This window comes from Populus nigra, chromosome 1 (assembly GCF_951802175.1).
Source record: "Populus nigra chromosome 1, ddPopNigr1.1, whole genome shotgun sequence".
Lineage (NCBI taxonomy): Eukaryota > Viridiplantae > Streptophyta > Magnoliopsida > Malpighiales > Salicaceae > Populus > Populus nigra.
In genome coordinates this window covers 47,974,581-47,993,294 of record NC_084852.1, presented here as the reverse complement: position 1 = coordinate 47,993,294, position 18,714 = coordinate 47,974,581, and the positions used below count along the sequence as shown (strand labels likewise).

General features: G+C 35.4%; 1 protein-coding gene across 1 annotated transcript; it reads right to left on the bottom strand.

Moving 5' to 3' along the window:
• LOC133681106 (DNA-directed RNA polymerase I subunit 2) lies at positions 1-17,875 on the bottom strand. The gene is made up of 27 exons (XM_062104210.1): positions 17,587-17,875; positions 17,397-17,479; positions 17,190-17,309; positions 15,674-15,750; positions 14,638-14,701; positions 14,312-14,382; positions 12,630-12,725; positions 12,488-12,533; positions 11,446-11,626; positions 11,317-11,369; positions 11,093-11,166; positions 10,822-10,939; positions 9,953-10,037; positions 9,225-9,340; positions 8,783-8,910; positions 8,604-8,683; positions 7,903-8,144; positions 7,657-7,821; positions 7,359-7,523; positions 7,171-7,245; positions 6,258-6,361; positions 6,077-6,152; positions 4,658-4,786; positions 4,405-4,545; positions 1,985-2,197; positions 1,384-1,641; positions 1-727 (listed from the first exon to the last, which is right to left on the bottom strand). The coding sequence occupies exons 1-27, from the start codon at positions 17,741-17,743 to the stop codon at positions 323-325; spliced, it is 3,522 nt and encodes a 1,173-aa protein (XP_061960194.1). The 5' UTR covers positions 17,744-17,875; the 3' UTR covers positions 1-322.
• Positions 17,876-18,714: the final 839 nt, after the last annotated feature.

Sequence of the window (18,714 nt, the reverse complement as noted above, 5' to 3'; positions counted from 1 at the left end):
TTGAGGAGAAGGAAACAATCTTTTCATAATTACGAGTTTCAAATCACAAAATATGACAACAGAATGGATGATGAGATCACCACGATTAAATATACTTGTGAAGAGAAGAAAAAACTTGTCAATGGAAGTATGAATACATGTACAAGGACGCCATTCATACCTTTCTAATTCAAGATATAGCAGCTGTTCGAATTCCTCATCCATCATGAATTGCACAAAGCCATGTACCTGGTTCCTGTCAACAGCTTGGACCCGAGGGAGGCCGAAATTGTGCCAACACTTGGTCGTGTAGATAAATGCGCTGTTCGAACTGCAAAAGGTGTCATGCTCCATCATTCAAGTGGAGGGTCATTTTTATGTTCATAGCTGCTAATTCGGCAGCTAAATATCTAAAGACATAAGGCATTGCAACAGTTTCTATCCCTTTGCTTGTTTGGCATGCATGGCATACCACTTTTTTGGGAGCCTTCACAGGAGGTAATCCACCAATATCACGCACTATTCGCCTCTGTGGTTGGTAATGTGTCGTTAGAATGCTCCCACATATAGAACATACATCAGCAATGTGATAATCAGAGCAAGTATGGAGCCTATCATGCAACAAGTATGCAGCTCCGTGGGCAAGCATTGAATCTCGTTCCATTTCTCCAAAACGAATACCTCCACCACGCTTTCTTCCCTTAATAGGCTGTCTGGTAATCTGGTCGACTGGACCAGTCGACCGGACCTGCATAACAATTGGAAAATCATAAGATTTGAGAAATTTAGAAAAATCATAATTTATGAAGTAAATTAAGCCAAAACAAAAGCATAAAACCAAGTAAAATCCTGCTTCCAGAAGGAAAGCATAAAACAGTTACAGATACATTTAATCAGAATTCACTATCAAATCAGTTAATTATCCTGTTCAATAGATTCGAATCTGATTCAAGACCAAATCAGGTTATAACCAGATCCATTGACAGCCCTGCATGGTTCAAGGAATTCCAGGTAAACAACTGGTCAAGTGCTTTGACCAACTCTTCTAAGCTAGATAGAGTACAGAATTTATGGCACAGAACACAAATGATATGAATGAAAAAAAGATAGGCCACGACAACAAAAAAAACGAACCCATACATTAAAATGGTGAACATTTGAATATATCAAAACAGGAAGTATATCTATCTAAATGCATGATTCCAAACATGGATTTTCTTATCACTTTTTTAGCTTGTAAGTCGGTAGGTGAAAACCAAGCAAATAGTGTTACAAAGAAGTACATGAGCCAAATCATTCATGATGAATGCCAAGCAAGAAAATTGATTCATAGGAAACCAAGTACATTGCATTTGTATCTATCTAGACTACCATCCAAGAAGAAAATCTGAAATAAGATCTAACCTGAAATTTGTCTGAAACCATGTGGCGAAGGCGCTGATAATAAACAGGCCCAATAAAAATTTCACATGTGAGTTCTGTTCCATAAACCCCACTGTACAAAACCTCCACGCCATGATGATTAAAGCCCTTAGATTTTAGCATCTTGCCAAGTTCATCAACAAGTGATTCAGGTTCTGATTTGGCCTCTCCTGCATTAGATGCCCTCACTGTACTAGCAAATGGTGTAGCATCTACAAAGTTTCCATTTAAGCTACCTCCCTGAGACCAGAAATATTAAGCAACCATCAATCATTTGTTTTTTTTATCTTTTCCAAACAGTTGCCAACCATCCATATGCTAATCTATTTTTCAAATTCACAAATAATTCTTCTGTTTTTATTAAAAGGGAAAAGAAGTAACAGAAAAAGTTTGGACTTTATACCAATGGAAAACATAATTCTAGATAGCATATCCTCACAGTATCCTTTTCATATCCAGAATATCATCAGCAGATGAGTCTTTGAGTCACAGGGTGGCTTTACTTTTGAGCATTATCAAACTAGAGTTTGCGATAACTGAAAATTTGCAACACTTCCAGTAAAGGTTTCGGTATTATTTTTACCTTGGCAGCAAGGGATTCCAAAAGCATTGCAATTGTCATTCTTGAAGGAAAAGCATGGGGATTGATAATCAGATCAGGACGCATCCCAGTAACTCCAGAAAATGGCATATCAATATCTGGCCATAACTGGGAGCAAACACCCTTCTGTCCATGCCTACTGCTAAACTTATCACCAATGATAGGGTTTCTAGGATGACGAAAACGAATATTCACCTGATCAAGAAGAGGAGAGGAAATATAAGCCAAGAACATACATAGTTGCAGCAGTATAAAAGTGCTATCTAATTTAATCTCAAGTGTATAGGTGAATATTGAACCTCTCAGCTAGTATAGGCATGCATCTGCAGAGAGATTTCCTAAGGCCTTAAATAAACACATGCGCTACTAAGAGGAGAGGCAGAATTGGACACCAACTAGCATTATAAAGTAGCTGTTCTTTACTTTGGTGGCACCTATTGTATTTTGTAATTTTGTTACACAGCAGAAATGCCCCATCCCTCTCTCCATATCAGTCGAGTCGATTACAGCTAAAGCCCTCAACCTCTTATAGCTTACTTAAAGGGGAAGAAATTATTCAGCATATTATATTAGAAGTAGGGTGATCGGTTATGCTTCCCACAGATAGCAGATAAAATCGAATGAGACCAAACACAATTGACTGAGACAGACTTAAGAGGCAGTGTTGTAATTTAAGCAGACAGAGTATACCATATGTCAAAACAAACAATATTTTTCTGACAAACATCGTATTCACAAAAACATACCTTCCTAGTGACCAAGGGCCGATCCTTTGATATAATCCTTAAATGGAATTCATTAGGCCACTACTAATATCTTACCTACATGTCTTGAGCTAATTGAAAGAATTCCTTCGAACACATAACTCGGAGACAGTGTGACACCCCACAAACAGATAATGATACACTTGATAACAGCATGCACCTCGTATTCCCTCTAGTATTTAAAGGAAAATTGTCCATGAACAAATTCAAATGAGCTGAACTCAGATTTCCATTACCCTCTGTTAAAGTTTCCTTGTATTTGATGAAACCTCTTTTACTCTTTTTTTTAATTAGAAAATAAATACTTCATTAAGGGAAAATGTATTAAACAAAGAATAAGACATCCTTCCATAATTGGCAAACAAAGGAAAAAAAAGAAGGTATATGTATTTTCCCAGAAGCCCAGCAACTACTCCATCAAACATCCATACACTCAACATTAGTACAAGTTAAAAAGCCTAAATCCCTTCTTTATCTAGACCCTAAAAGTGTCAATTTTCCAAGCTGTAATCTTATGTCAGGACAATCAGTTTGGATATCCTAAAGATGTTAAGGTGCTAAACTTCAAAATCTTTCAGGACAAAACTCTTTCCTTCCTCTTCTTAGCACATATACAAAGACATGGAAGAGTGAAACTGCTCCAGTTCATTTTCTAACTTGTAGGACAAAGGTCATTCTTAACCTTTCCTCATTTATATCCTTTTCCTTTCACTCATCCATAGTTTTACATAGCAAACACTACATAGCATAATGACCATTATTTAACAGAATCAGTCGCTGCTATTATTGTTTTTCACCGTGAAACATGCTATAATGCTGTTTCACACCAATAACAGCAATAACATTGTTATATAATGGTAACAGCTGTTATTCACCAATAACGCCGTTGTAAGAAAAGAGGAGCTGAAGAGAATAATTGTTGTTCTGGATTTTGCATACATGACAGAGGAGGAGAGAAAGAAAGAAAAGGGAAAGGCGATTAAAAGTCTTGGAGAGAGGAATGGAAAGCTATTAATTAAATTGTATTAGTTTGCTCCTAGAGACTTGTGTAGTGGTGTTGTGCTTCTGAGTCTCTGGCAACAAAGAGAGAGAGAGAGAGAGAGGAGAATTGTTCATTGTCAAGTGAAGTTCATTTACGGATATTTTTTATATAGTTTCTTGTGATATGGACCTTGTGCTTGGAAATAATAATACGGGTTGGTTGGACTATAATGAGCTTTATAAATTATAACAGTGATATTTCATTCTTTTACAAAGCCACCAACTCTAACTCTATATTTTTTAAATTGTTGATGTTTAGCATGAGTATTGTTAATATTAACTGAATTAAGGTTGAATTATTATACTTGAGTAGTAATATTGTTAAAATGTGTGAATTCTTATAATGACTAACAGTTGTTAATGCACTCACGACAATGGTGCCCACAACTGTTCTTTTACACCCATTATAGTTTCTGTTGGCATGCATAAAAAATATTAAATATCAGATAACTGTCTATTCAATTTTAGTTATGCATCTGCAAACAAAATGATCACCCAAACATCTGCGGAGTTTCTACCATTTATAGGGATCAATATGCTTCTCTCTCAACCTATATCACAGACAAATATGGCCCAGATGAAAGGATATACACATACCTTCTGAAGGTGCTTCTTGCTTTTCGTATCAACAGCGACATAGTCAACAATAGCAGGCTCTGAACCTTTTCGATACTTGGGTTTTGATGTATTCGTTATGTCATTATAAATGCTACAATATGGCTCATTCGGATTTATTATCTGAATGCCAATCAGGGAGATGGTCATTATAAAATACAGAAAAGATAACAAAGAGACACACACCCGCAGTGGAAGGAGGGGGGGGGGGGGGGTTAGAATATAAGGGGCCAACCTGACCAACATATGGAAGTCCATCTGAATCAATCAAGGAATGCGATGACCTATCAGTGTTACTCCTCCTAAATCTTCTGTGGGATCGATCTGACCTGCTGCCCTCATCGGATAAATCGATTGTTTCTGTCTGTCAAAAAAACCCATTGATATAGTGAACACAAGATACAAGATAGAATAATGTCGTCCAGATAAGCATTAACTTTGACTATTCATTGAAATTTATAATAGGAAAGGATATAATAACTCTCCTCATGCACATTCACATTGAAAAAGTGTTTTTCTTACACATCAAAGCATGCTTTTCTCTATCAAATGCTGCACTTCACATGAAAATGCATAATGACCACAGGTGTAGAATAATCTAAAGTGTTAAAAATGACTAAAGTGTGGGTTGATTTGCAGCTCAATTGAGCTCGTTCATAACACAGCGGCACTTTGGACTTCACATTGACATTCAATGTTTTTTCTTAATGGAACATGGTTGTTTTAGATGATACAAAGCTGCATCCCTATCTTCATCAGGTAAAGCGTAGTTAGAGTGACACAAAGCTGTTTGTTTGAATATATTATTTTTAAGATGGTCAGCGTTTTCAATTATATTGCTTATAAAATTTTATTTCAACGTCTGTTCACATGACACAAGCCTGTTGATCTTTGTCCATGTTCAGGCACAAAAGTAAAACGTTGTTATAAATTTTGAAATATTTTTAGCCTACTAGTTCCAGTAGTGACCATCAAGCTCCAGCCAGCTGATCCAAGCAAATACACACACACACACACATGGAATGAATCACAATTGAGCAAAGATGCTAAAAACAGCTCATCCTTTTATTCCACTTGGATTGTTTTTACAGCTATGAGTTTCCAGTAAGTTTCTAGAGAAATAAATAGATTGCAAATTCTTAAGCTCAACAAACTGAAATAGCACCATTTCATATAAACAAACAATTTTACATATCTGGAGCATTAAAAGAGAGAAAACCTAATTAGTGGACACAGTAAAGCAAACTAGCTTAACAATGATTTACAATTATTACTAACATTACAGCATCCGCTCTTACAAATAATGAAGTAGACTGCTTATGGCGGAGCAAAGCCCATTTGACTAGTTCATTATAAAGCTGTCTAATATGACGTCCTACATTCCTGGGATAGTGTTTTCCCTTCTAGAACAAGTTCCTAGAAAGCAATATATTATAATATACCTAAAGTATATTGCAATTATTAAAATGAGATCCTGTGGCCCTCAGTACCATGCTGGATGATAATGGTGGTCGAACAAGAGAAAAACACAGATTAACATAAAAATACCACATAAAACAAAAATAAAATCAATTAATGAAGTAGCTTAAGTAGCAAGAAATGCATATAAACCAGAGCATAAAAGGGTGATGACTTATTCGTCATGGTATCAAACCTGGTATATTTGTCCATGAAACATGCCACGATCTACAGAGGACTTGTTCAAGATCATGGCATCCTCCATATCATATCTGCATAACATAGAGCATTTGGACTAAAAATGGCAAAGAAATAGAAATGCAATTGGAATTTCCATACGCTAGATTGATTAAATTGTACTTTGTCTAATAATCTACCCTGTATATGCAAGCACTGCAACAATAGCATTTGTCCCTGTTGGATGCTCATCGATGCTATATTTCGTGTACGCTCCTGTACGTACAATGGGAGTTTGAGGAGTCTGCATATACCAAAAGTATTTCCATTACAACACCATAAGCTAGTAAGAAGAACAAATACACACGATATGAAATTCAATTAATGGAACCATCATATCATTTACAATGACAAACTTTCCTAGCACAACAATGTAACGAAAGGCTGCCAGCACTTGAGCCAAAAGCCAGGGGAAGGTTTGTATAAGAAATTTATTTTAGGTCAGACTTCTAACCCTAGACCACCACCCAGCTTATGATCAATTCAATTCTCGATAAAGACTACATCATAAGCTTTTCAGAAGTACAGACATGAGAGTAACTTTTCTAAAAATCTTTTGCAGATTGGAGCATATTGAATACCTTTTTTGCAATATGTAGTGAACAGAGGCTATCACTAATACAGCAGCAGGACTTGCTGCTGAGGCACTCTTGTGGATATGGAAGGCAGAATGAGGCAAAAGTCAATGGTTGTGCCAATATAATGCAGTGCTATTTAAGGAGGAATTTAAAATTATCAAGAATCAACTTGAATTCAGGACGCTGTTATGGAATTATAATAATTGGTCCAGCTTCTTAAGCTAGAGAGTAGTTAGATGATATAAGTGCCAATATAATGCAGTGCTATTTAAGGAGGAATTTAAAATTATCAAGAATCAACGGTTTTGCCTTTTCCATTTTGGCAGACAACTTCTTTCCTTTTTTGTCATTTTATATTCCGCCTCACTTAATATAAATTTTCTTTTTTATCATAAAGATAAAATATAAACAAGCTAGCTTTCCCCAATGAAGTCATTGATAAATAAGGAAAAAGAGAAAAGAACGTGAATCATACCTGAAGATGGTAAATCTTCTGATCAGCACGGAAGCGGAGAGATTGTAAAGAGAAAGCCATTGTTTGTTTAGCCATCTACAATAAGCATTAAAAGAACTGAAATGTTAAAGATAAAGTACACAAGACAGTAATAAAATGTTGTTAAACTATACATACTGGACTAGTATAAATAAAAGGCAAGCAGAAACCTGACACTGGTACATATTTCGTGGACTTTGATTATGATCTGACCAAGGTGTTAGATTAGCAACCACACTGAGCATATTTGTTGGGTGAATTTCTTCATGAGTTGCAGGAAAGGCATTACTTCTTCCACCATTTCCACCATCTGGACATTTTATTTCCATAAAAACCTAACATGACATTGATGAACAAGTCGGCTATTATTTCTAACTGCTACTAGAAGAACAGTTCACTCCCCCCAACAATTCAAAACTTTGTCAGCAGAAGCTATTAATCTGACAGAAAACTAAATTCTGTGCTCACCTGTTCAAATGGTCCAATAAGTTCAATATCTTGACGTTCCTCACAAGGGATAGAAATATTTCTAACAGGGCGAATAAATCTGGAAGGATATGTGGAGATGTATAAACCTGGATATGCACCACCAATGCTCAAAGGAACATATCCAACTTCCATATCATCAGGAATCTGCAATATGTTTTCTTGTAAATGAGAGTAGAGGAAGAAATCTTGGGCAAAAACCAGTAGAAAAATTCAGTATAAACAAACCGCTGAAGTCGCTGACACTTTTAATCTTCGCAAATGAGCAACAACTTTCTCTATTTCACTGGAAGGAAGAGAGCCAATGACACGACCATCCAAAAGAACAGAAAGAGATTTAGGAGGGCCAGCTTGAACAAGCTTTGGCAATGAAGCAATCATTCCAAGACTGGTCAAAACACCAAGGATAGATTTTCTTATATCAAAAAAATCTTTAACAACTCCTTGCGAATCAAAATATGATGTAACACCTGACAAACATACATGAGAAAAGCAAATTAGATGGAAATCTGATAAATAAGATCATAAATTAGTTATGGGAGATGTTCTTAATCAACACAATAAAACGAATCTCCAGCTAGTAGCAACTAAAATGTCCTTAAATGCAAGGCATGAACACAAATTGGTCAGATTCCCTTGTTCTTTCAAGCAATAAAAATATTTTAACGACAAAAAAAGGCCTATAATGATCTGGTCACAATAATTATAGACAAAGGAATCCAGGTAACTCAGATGCAGCAACTGTTGAACACCTTAACTGAAATCACCTTTGCTATCACAAGCTTCAGTAAAAAAAAAACATTTCCCGATGGAGATATTAAAAAACTGAAATTCTGAAAATGATACCATTTGCTTCACATTTTATTGAACATTTAATAAAAGTAGACAAATCCATTAAAAATAAAACATATGGTAGAATGTTGACTTACGACAAGAACAAGTCATGTGGTTCAGCAACCCACATGGCTCCCCATCAGGTGTGTGGACTGGGCAAAGAAAACCCCATGATCTGTACACAAAATCAAACAAACAAACAGATAAGTAAATATTGAACTTACACTATGAAATCCATGTAAGTTGCCAGATAATTGGCAATCAAAACACATACTCAGGAAGCAATTTCCGCACACTTGTTGTGCGACCACCAGCAAAGGAAGCTCCTCGATGTACAGCACGGAAAAAAGAAAGAAAGCGCAGATAATTGAGCCTCTCTGCTTGAACAGTGTAACCAGCCCTCTAATGAAGAACAATAATCCAACTTTAGCGCAAATAACAGAGAGAGAAACACAAGAAAATGAGCAAAATGATCCCATCGAAAACAATAGAAAGAGAAGACAAATTCATTTGTAAAGATCAATCATGAGAAAAGTTAAAACAATCATCTCATCACTAGAACCATAACTAAACCATGTAACACAATTCCATATCTATTCTAATGAAGTCACTGGGTGAATACATAACTGGGTTCCATGTAACTGCATCCTCATTGTGGAATGCACATTTGGAAGTTTTAAATGATAAGAAATGGGTCATTGACAGTGAATTCATACCTGCTGCAAATCAAGACCTGTTTGCGTTGCCAGTCTTCCAGATCTCAACATAGACTCCACAGCTGTACTGACTGTTACCGGGGAATTTTTATCCATGACCTTCCTAACATCTCCTACTGCAATCTCTCAAGCAACAGAACGAACAACATTGATATAAGAACTTTTATTCCCTCAACAATATATTTAAGTCTGTACATCAAAATACGTTCAACAAGATGGGCAAAATGTTATCCAATTAGTTGTGCACAGTCACATGAACTCAGTGCCAATGACTTAAATGGATACAATTGGATTATTTAAAATTCATAGATTCATCATGTGTGGCTGCAAATTTACATTACGAACTGGTTAGGAGATCAGTTTGCTTATTCCTGTTATAATTTTATGAGCTACAAGCCCATAAGTTTGGTCCATGTCTTGCCTTTAAGAACCAAAGTTTTAATACAAAAAAAAGGAAGCCCAAAACAGCTGAGGTACTATCTTTACTTGCAAATTTGCAACCCTGCTAGTAGTGACAGCAGGCACTATAATCACAAGTCTCAAAAATTTATCATGAAATCCCTTTTCCATTACATAGAAGATGAGTTGTAAATGGAGATGAACTTGGAAGGGAAAACTAAAAAGATAATCCAAAAGATGCAAATATTATATGTACTTCACATAAAATAATGATCAAATTATGGGACTCAAGAGCCATTATCTAAGCAGAAGACAAGAAGCTGAGATACCTGCCAAGAAATTAAAAGTGTTATTTTTTGTTAGCTCATCTTGAACAAGTGATTTCGCCTTACGCAACCAGTCTTCTAGTTTCTCCTACAACCAAAGAAAGGTATTACTTCTGTCAATTTAGGATTTCATTAAAGAGAGCTAGAAAATAAAAACACATTTTAGAATACTTTCTATGTGAAGAAAATTTAATGACACCCCACAACCTGTGAGGCTTATTTATTTATTAGAAACGCTGATTGTCAAACACTATTGTTAAAATATTCATACTTAAATACCTCCCACTTCCAGATTTGTACTATTCGATGAGCAACAACATAACACCAATTTATTTTTCCATATAGTTCATGCAAGTTTCAAATCAGGTAATGATAGCTATACAACAATATAATAAATTGACGTTAAATAAAAAACCATGGCATTTCAATTTCACAACAATATATAAAAAGGGTAATAAACAACAAAACATAGAGCTCAAACAGAATCAGCTTGGTTAAAAGCTTGTCATCCTCAACATGGTTAAAAACTTGAGCCTCCTCTTAAGATTCAGTTAAAAAACAAGAACCTCATTCATAGTCGATGCATGTTAGCTACTTCTGGTTTCCAGCTGAACTCAACTAGCTTCAGTTTGATCCTTTTTCTCCATTATAATTTAGGGACATACTTTCAGTCAGATGTTTTAATGCTTGATCTTTTTCTACTGCTCAAGCCCAAATCATTTCTCTTCTACCTCTCTGCTTCTTCGCTCCTAGCCGGGCTCAATTTCACTTAGCTATTACATTTTTTGCTCCTATTAGTTTAAGCTATGAAACCAAAAACTGTACTACATGCCAAACATTTATTTCTACAAATTCCAATTTAAATTTTATACCTTGAGATAAATGGTCATCAGGTGCCCAGGAAGTAAGATGTCCTGATTTTGCAAGGAATCTGGGTTGTCTGGTGCAGAAGTCTGATCGACAAAAGAGAAAAGTTTCTGCAACATAAAGCTAAAGAAATGAAGTTAAACACAAACATAATTGGAAGTTGAACAATGAACCAAAGAAAGAAAATCTAAGTTTACAAGCAGAGAAAGGTAGCAACATTGCTAAAATTTATAGGGCACGTATTAAATGAAGAGAGAGGGAGAGATTGTAGCTCACATCAGCAGACTGGATTTGTCGTGAAAATTAGGAAGATGAACAAACACGTAATCTTTCAAAACAGCATGGGCCACCTGCACAGAAAATAGAATGAGTGAAATAATTAACATAAACAGGCACATTAACTTAAAAGAGATAAATTCTCATAAACTAATATCAGAGATTGTTACAAAATATTTTCCTTTTTTGCAGATTGGAGTTGAGGTCAATTTAATTTAACTTACAGTATATGGAGTTTTGTTTTCCATCTCATCCACAACAGGTTGAAAGTGCTCCCCTGCATGATGAGTACAATCAAAATTTGTTCACCCATTGAACTACAGTAATGCTAATACTAATACAATTGTGAGTACCAATATGCTGCAGACAGTCATCCTGAGTGAAAAGAGACGCAACCCGAACTTCATCGAGAATAATTTTTGCCCTTTCACCTAGAAGCTGAGAGCCAACAGCTCCTTTTACCTCCTCATATTTCTCATCGTAGTAACTTGTCAGATTCTCATAAATTTCCCGGTCTGTGGTCTCAACAAGGGCCTGTTGACAAGAGTTTGAGGCCAAAAATAAGCACATTATGGAAAAGGCATCACAATGTCCATTAGATAGTATGACCACTGAAATCTTTGTAAGTGGAAAACCTATTCTACACCAAGCACATGAGCTGGAAATTAAGTTCACTGCAATACCACGCTAAATAATATTATTTCTGAATTTTCATTATCTCCTCAGATTTTTTGGACAGTTATATCAGCTACTAATTTAAAATCCCAGGCGACTGAGACATAATTCCTATCTCTGTTCTTTTTTCCTCTTTTTTATGTTTCAGAAAGAGCAAGGGGCGTATCTCCCTAGAATTTCCTTATGTCCAATATAACAATTCAAATGTTGCTTATATAAAATGTCCCCATCTCATAAAACCTATGTTGTGGATAATAAAAAAAGAGACACTTAAACAGTTAATCCAAGAATTTGAAAATATCAACAGAAGTAGAAAAACAAAAGAGTGTGCGTATCAAAATATGTAGCAGAGTGTAAAGTTTCTATCATCATGCATGAAAGCACATTGATTTTGATGTCAATCATAATATTCTGCAAGACAGGCCAAAACATTTAGCCATAATTGTAAGCTAGAAAAATAACTGGAGCAAAAGAATCCAGCAAAAGAATGGAAGGTTATATTATCTAATGAAGTAGTTTTTCCTTTACATAGGTGAAGATCCAACATAAGCAAAAGGCATGGCAAATTTTTGAAAGGATTAGTATGCAACGCAATACCTTCAACAAAAGAATGGAAGGTTATATTATCTAATGAAGTAGTTTTTCCTTTACATAGGTGAAGATCCAACATAAGCAAAAGGCATGGCAAATTTTTGAAAGGATTAGTATGCAACGCAATACCTTCAACACAATGCCAACAGGAAGCAAGTACTCCCTTCCTCTTACCCTGCAAAAACAAAATTAAACATATAATTCAAATCTGTTTCCATACTTGCAACCCAAAAATCTTGTTTACATAGAAACAAACATTGATGTGGCTTACCAAAATCCAACTCTGGCACTTCCATTGCGAAGATAATATAGTCTAACTGTTACTGAAGAGTGATCTGTTAATGAAGATTGATATTCTCTTACACACCTGGAATGGGAATCAACAACTGCCCAAGTAAGAATAATATAGCATAGCCAAAGCAAACATATTTTCGAAGATGAAACAATAACAACAACAAACTTTACATTCTGTCAACAAGAAATTGCAGATAACAAACCATTATTTTACAAGCAATATTTTTTGGAGACCACAGGAAACTGACAAAGTAATAGGCGCAGAGCTTTTCCAGACAAACTTCTCCTACCGACAGATGGAACACAGATCCATATTTGGAAGACATTTGGTCTAGACATGTTATAAGACAAGGCAGTAACAAACATAATGAACTTATAAATACAGGTAATAAGAGAACTACCAGACAACCAATACAATGGCATATTTGGGACAGCTAATTGGAAGTTACATGGTATTTTAAGACAGATCAACTGATAGATTGGAAGGTAGCTTTAGGATCAAACATTCATACATGATCCACCCTGCACTTCTTACATTTACCCCAGAATGAAACTGGGAAATAGGAGTTATAACTTCTTGTTGTGCAACAGGCAGCCTTGAGGAGGAGATAAACCAGCTAGCTTGAACTAGTGCAGAATTGAAGGAAAACAATTTCTGAGTTCATGTCACAACAATTTGTATAGAAAGCCCGGGGGCAAGTAACACCTCTAGTTATGATGAACACTTTAAGTGTCATAAGCAACTACCACACAATGAGGTAGACAATTATCAAGTAAAGAGTAATATCCCTTGGAAAGTTAACAAGTGACCAATGCAGAATGAATTAATCATATGAAACTACATTAATCGTTTGCCATTAATTATAATCACGCATTGCATATCTTTTTGGTACTTATGTTGGATTTGTTGAAACATGCAGTCCAGGTGACTTTTACTTCCTAACAAATAGGAGGTGTGGGGGCTGACAGCAGACTTGGTATTGTTAACAAGCCTTCAGCATATGATCATAAGAGCTTGCTTCATAAACTAGTATAGCCAATAGCACAACCTCGGAAGTTGCCACATAAAGTTTTGTGCCAATTTGAGATTATAAGGAGCTAGGGAACCCAAATAATTTCAATCTATAGTATTTAAACTAAAATACACAAATGGGCAGAAACATCACCCAAGGATTTGAACAATCGAAGCTTTTGTGCAATAAGTGTTAAGAAATAAGAACAATGAGATACTAACTGTTTTCTCAATTAAGTACTTCTCATTAAGCAGTTGAGGCAAGGGAAAAAATGGTTATTGCTGAATGCCCAAAAGCTGTTCATTCAGATATCAGAAAGACTGTTGGATGGGTAGAGGGTGCGTGGTGCATAACTGGTTAAAGAAAGAATTGTTTGGCCCTTAAAAGCTTCACCAAGGGGAAAATAACATCCAACTTAGATGAAACCCAGGAACTAGAGGAAAATGTAATGACTACCAAGCAACTTAAGCATTCCACCTTTAACTTAAGTTGATAAAAAATTAATTACCTAAGTCTTCAAACAATGTTGTGACTTTTGCATAACTCTATGATAATAGGTTCAACTACTCAGAAAAACATTGCAAAACCAATAAGAAGTACAAGGAATTAACAATAACACTGGAATAATGAAGTCACGAAAAAGGACCTTATAACAACTGCTTTATCTGTATGTCCTTCCCTTCGTTCACGATATGAACCTCGCGTCATACTCATTGGCTGGAATATAAAAACGAATTCAGTTATATGGCATCTATAAGTATAAAAAAAAATGCTGTTTCTTTCTTCCTACACCCATATAAGCATTTGAAAGCATGAAAATGTTGTGATGTAGTCAACATCATAACTCTAGTCTCAATGCAATCTTAACCGTAATTAATCATAAATCAAAACATCAACCAGGCAACTATATGGAAGAGCTAATGATTGCTTACTTGGTTATCACAACATAAAAAAATGAAAGGTCCCACTTACATAGTTCTGCTTCGGCATAATTAGACATCGAAAAACTCTCTCAATCCCATTCAAAATGAAGTAACTATATGACATACAAAAATAAAAAAAGCAGGTGTTAATTTCAAATGGTTCAAAATGACAAAAATATGCATAGCTGTTCTTAAGGAAATTTACAACCTCAGATCATCATAACATGATAAATGTAAAAGATAGAACAATCATACAATAAGCAAAATCTGAACACGGCATAGTTTGCGATGCCAAAGAATATGCATTTGAATAGGATTGACCTTTTATAATATTTATAATTGCATGGTGATTGTAAGAGGATAGGAGCATTGTAAGGTTTGTCATGCCAAAAATTAAGCATTTAAATAGGCAAAGACCTTCTCCATCTCCAAAATAGACAGTGTCCATAATTATACTTGGAAAAGTCTGCTCATTTTGTCTTCACAATCTATTTATAGTTTATACATGCGATCCCATACTATAGCAGTGGACAAACCCCGGTTGGTTGAATTGGGGTGTTTTCTGTAAAACAGGTCCTTGATGTATTAATTAAAATCCCGATGTATCAAATTTTACATGAACCTTCTATAAAATCTGCAGGCTAAACAATCTTTACCTTTGTTTTGAGAACCTAAATGGCAAAGATCTTTTATCTAACATAGTATGTATCATCTATAACTAGCAATATTGGGAATACAGAAGAGTTAATCTGTTTCCATCTAGATACTTGACTTGTTCAAAACACACATATCGAAAACAATTTATACATGCTTTCCTGTAACTGTGAATATGAAAAGGATACAAGAAATAGCCTACTACAAGATAGGAGGTGCTATAATATTGCGTGTTTCCTTCATTAGGGGAAGTTCCTATGGTGCTTCAAAATGGGACTAACTTCAATGCCAGTGTTTCAAGTACGTTTTAGACAAGCTTTCTTGTAACAGGGAAAAGTTTGTTAAGAGAGAGTAGACCTCATTATATTGATTTGCAATGTCAGTGTCAAACAAACATATCACAAAAATACACAACCAATCTGACAACTTACCCACCCACTTCTGACGCCTCTTCTTTTAAGGAAACAAGCTGTTGGGGATCAGCACTTCGCAAGTAACAAAGCTTTGACTGCATAGGATAAACTTCAAGACATGAATATTGAACTAGCCAAAAGTGAAAAAAAGATCAGTGAATATAATGCATTAGGTGCAGCAATCAATTGAGAAAATAACAATTCATAATTCCGACAGGTTTCTTGCATATAAACTTTTATGTTAAGCAAATTTCCACCCAGTTAATGCTAATTCTACAGAATGGCAAGCTTTGTGTTATATCACTAGAAACAAAAATTGCTACAGATCACAGCAACGTGACTTCAAGAGAGAATCACAATGTTCCAAGATCCACATGTAGCAAACGACCAATGCAACATGTAAAACAAAAGCAAAAATGCATAAAAGGATACTCAAGGAAAAAAGAAGTTCAAGCAAGAAGTAATGCAGTGCAGAATTAACACACAGAAAAATATACAGATTCATGACATCACATAAACTTGAAATGCTGATCTCCTGTCAACAGAGTAGAGCAAGGTGAAGCTTCTAATTTAAATACAGAAGATTATTAAATTGATCTAGTGGTTTCCAACTGCAAAACAGGTTCATAGACCAGGGATATCCAGCACTTTTATTTCTAACCATTACATTTATGTCAAATCCAGAAAAACAATTATTTCGAAAGAATGAATGAAAGAAAAAATAAACGTAGTGTCTTCAGCTGTTTGCATTGAAATATATTCATCATTAAACTTAATAAACCTATAATAAGTAGACAACAAAACATGGGACAAGTTCTGACATGGACACCAATTGTTGGATACAAATCATATTTGTTGACAATTCGTCTTCATATTCACCTGGTAATTGAACCAGGTAGACTTTTGTGTGAATAACTTTCCAAATATTTACTTATCAAATCAAGGCCTCTAAATCCAGATTTCTATTTATCTATCAAAAGAGCAATCAATGAAATCTCCATCCTCAATTAAGACACTGAGTTCTGAACCACGCTAACTGCCCCCAAACAGCAACCCAATAAAAGAAGCGAGTATAAATTACAGTTTGGTAAGAGCATCCAAACCCCAACACTTGTCCATGAAGAAGTCTTCCAGAAAAGAAAAACTTTTAAAAAAGTTAAACTTGAATCCATGAGAACTTTGAACCATAAAATTCCAGAATTCCAAAGCCCAAGTTTTAAAGGTCACATACATAGTAAAGCACCCTGGCCAGCTAAGCATATGAGAACTTGAACAAGATTATGCAAACAATACACTTTGTCAGGCTATAACTCTTGTTGGCCTCATAGTCATGAAGTGTCTCAGATCAATTACATTTCAAAGGGGTCCACAACCATATACAAATCTCCTTTTAACACCCCAAATGACCTCTTTTTTATTAATCTCACACCAAATTTAACCCTCACTAATCACAAACACTTACGTCCAATCACATAAGGCAGTATATATCTAAATCATGAAGACAGCAACTTCACGAAACAAGGAAATCACCAACCTTCAACATTATAGGAAACTGCCCAAAATTATACTTTTCTCTGATAACTGGTCTACCATCATACTGAAAGCAAACATCCGCCTCAAACTTCCCAGTATACGAAACCTTAGCCTGTCGACACTGTTTCAAAAAACAAAAGTCACTCCATCAACACGTAAATTTACTTAAAATATACAGACACAGTAAAGGGGAGGTAAAAAATCTTACTTCAAAAGGAAGTAGCCTCTTACGATTTGTCCTTGAACGAACGTCCTTTATTGGAGCATTTATTCGAGGGTTACTCAAGTATAGTAAGATAATAGTCAAGAAAATGATCAATTTCTAACAAAAAACACAAAAATCTGTTTTTCTTAACAGAAAATCTGATAGAAAAGAACTGAAAATACTAAAAGGATATGTGAGAGACTGGTATCAGTGTGAGGATCATAAATTCTGACAGGCTTGATGTTATCTAACATGATTTCCAATCCTCTATCCACCATGTAATCAAAGGAATCTATGTGGTGCCTCACGAGCTCTTCCAGCTCCTTGAATTCTCCACCCTTCTTCTCCATTGGAACTGAAAGTTTTTCTCTGTTGCTACGGGGTGAGAGAGAGAGAGAGAGACTGCGTAGGGTTTTACAGGTTTAGGGTTTTAGAAGAGAGAAGACAGGCGGGGTTTGATTGTTTTACGGCTGCAACGGTAATACAAAACGGGTTGGTGTGTTATGGGCCTTTTTCTACTGGATTTAAAACCGCGTCCTTTGAGTCATGGATCAACGACGTGATTCCCGATCTGTTTGGATCGAGCGATCCACGGGCTTTACAGCCTCGGAGCTGAAAAATCAGACGAGCCTGGACTTAAAACTGGATCTAGGAAAACCCGGTCCGATTGGGAGAAAAGTCCCACTGTAGTTTTCTTTTGTCCAGAAGGGTATTCGAAGTCTGGCTGAGTCAACGAGTCAATTTAAATTAATTATTTTTATTAAATCATTAAAGTTCCAATTTTAATTCTTTTACGCTAACCTTGTCGAGTCACTAAAATCACTAAAAACATGATTGGATTAATCCGGTTTTATCAAAATAATATTTTATTTAATAATTCATGAAATTAATTAATGTTCATTGTAAATGTTTAAATACACCAGCAATCTTCAAAATATATTATAAATAATTTCATTGATCATCAATTAATCATCAATTAATCTTCATAATCTATACCGTGTGTATTTAACTATAAAGGGCAGTAACTAAATGATTGGATTTTTTTTTTAATATATCCAGAATAAAACTTCAAAAAAAAAAAAAAACCAATCCGTGCAAGAAAAAAACAATCTTCGTAGGGCCCATCAAAACAACACAAAAATATCCATCCAACTGCAAAAACAAAAATCTTCCATGATCACAATTCCAAGCTCTCAGTTATACCACTTGCACAGTTCTCGCATCAAACCTGAAACCCTGTCCAGTGCAAGTCCACGAAAAAGAAAGAAAGAACCAACCCTTCTACTCCTATTTTTTCTCTCTCTCTCTCTCCTCTTCTTCT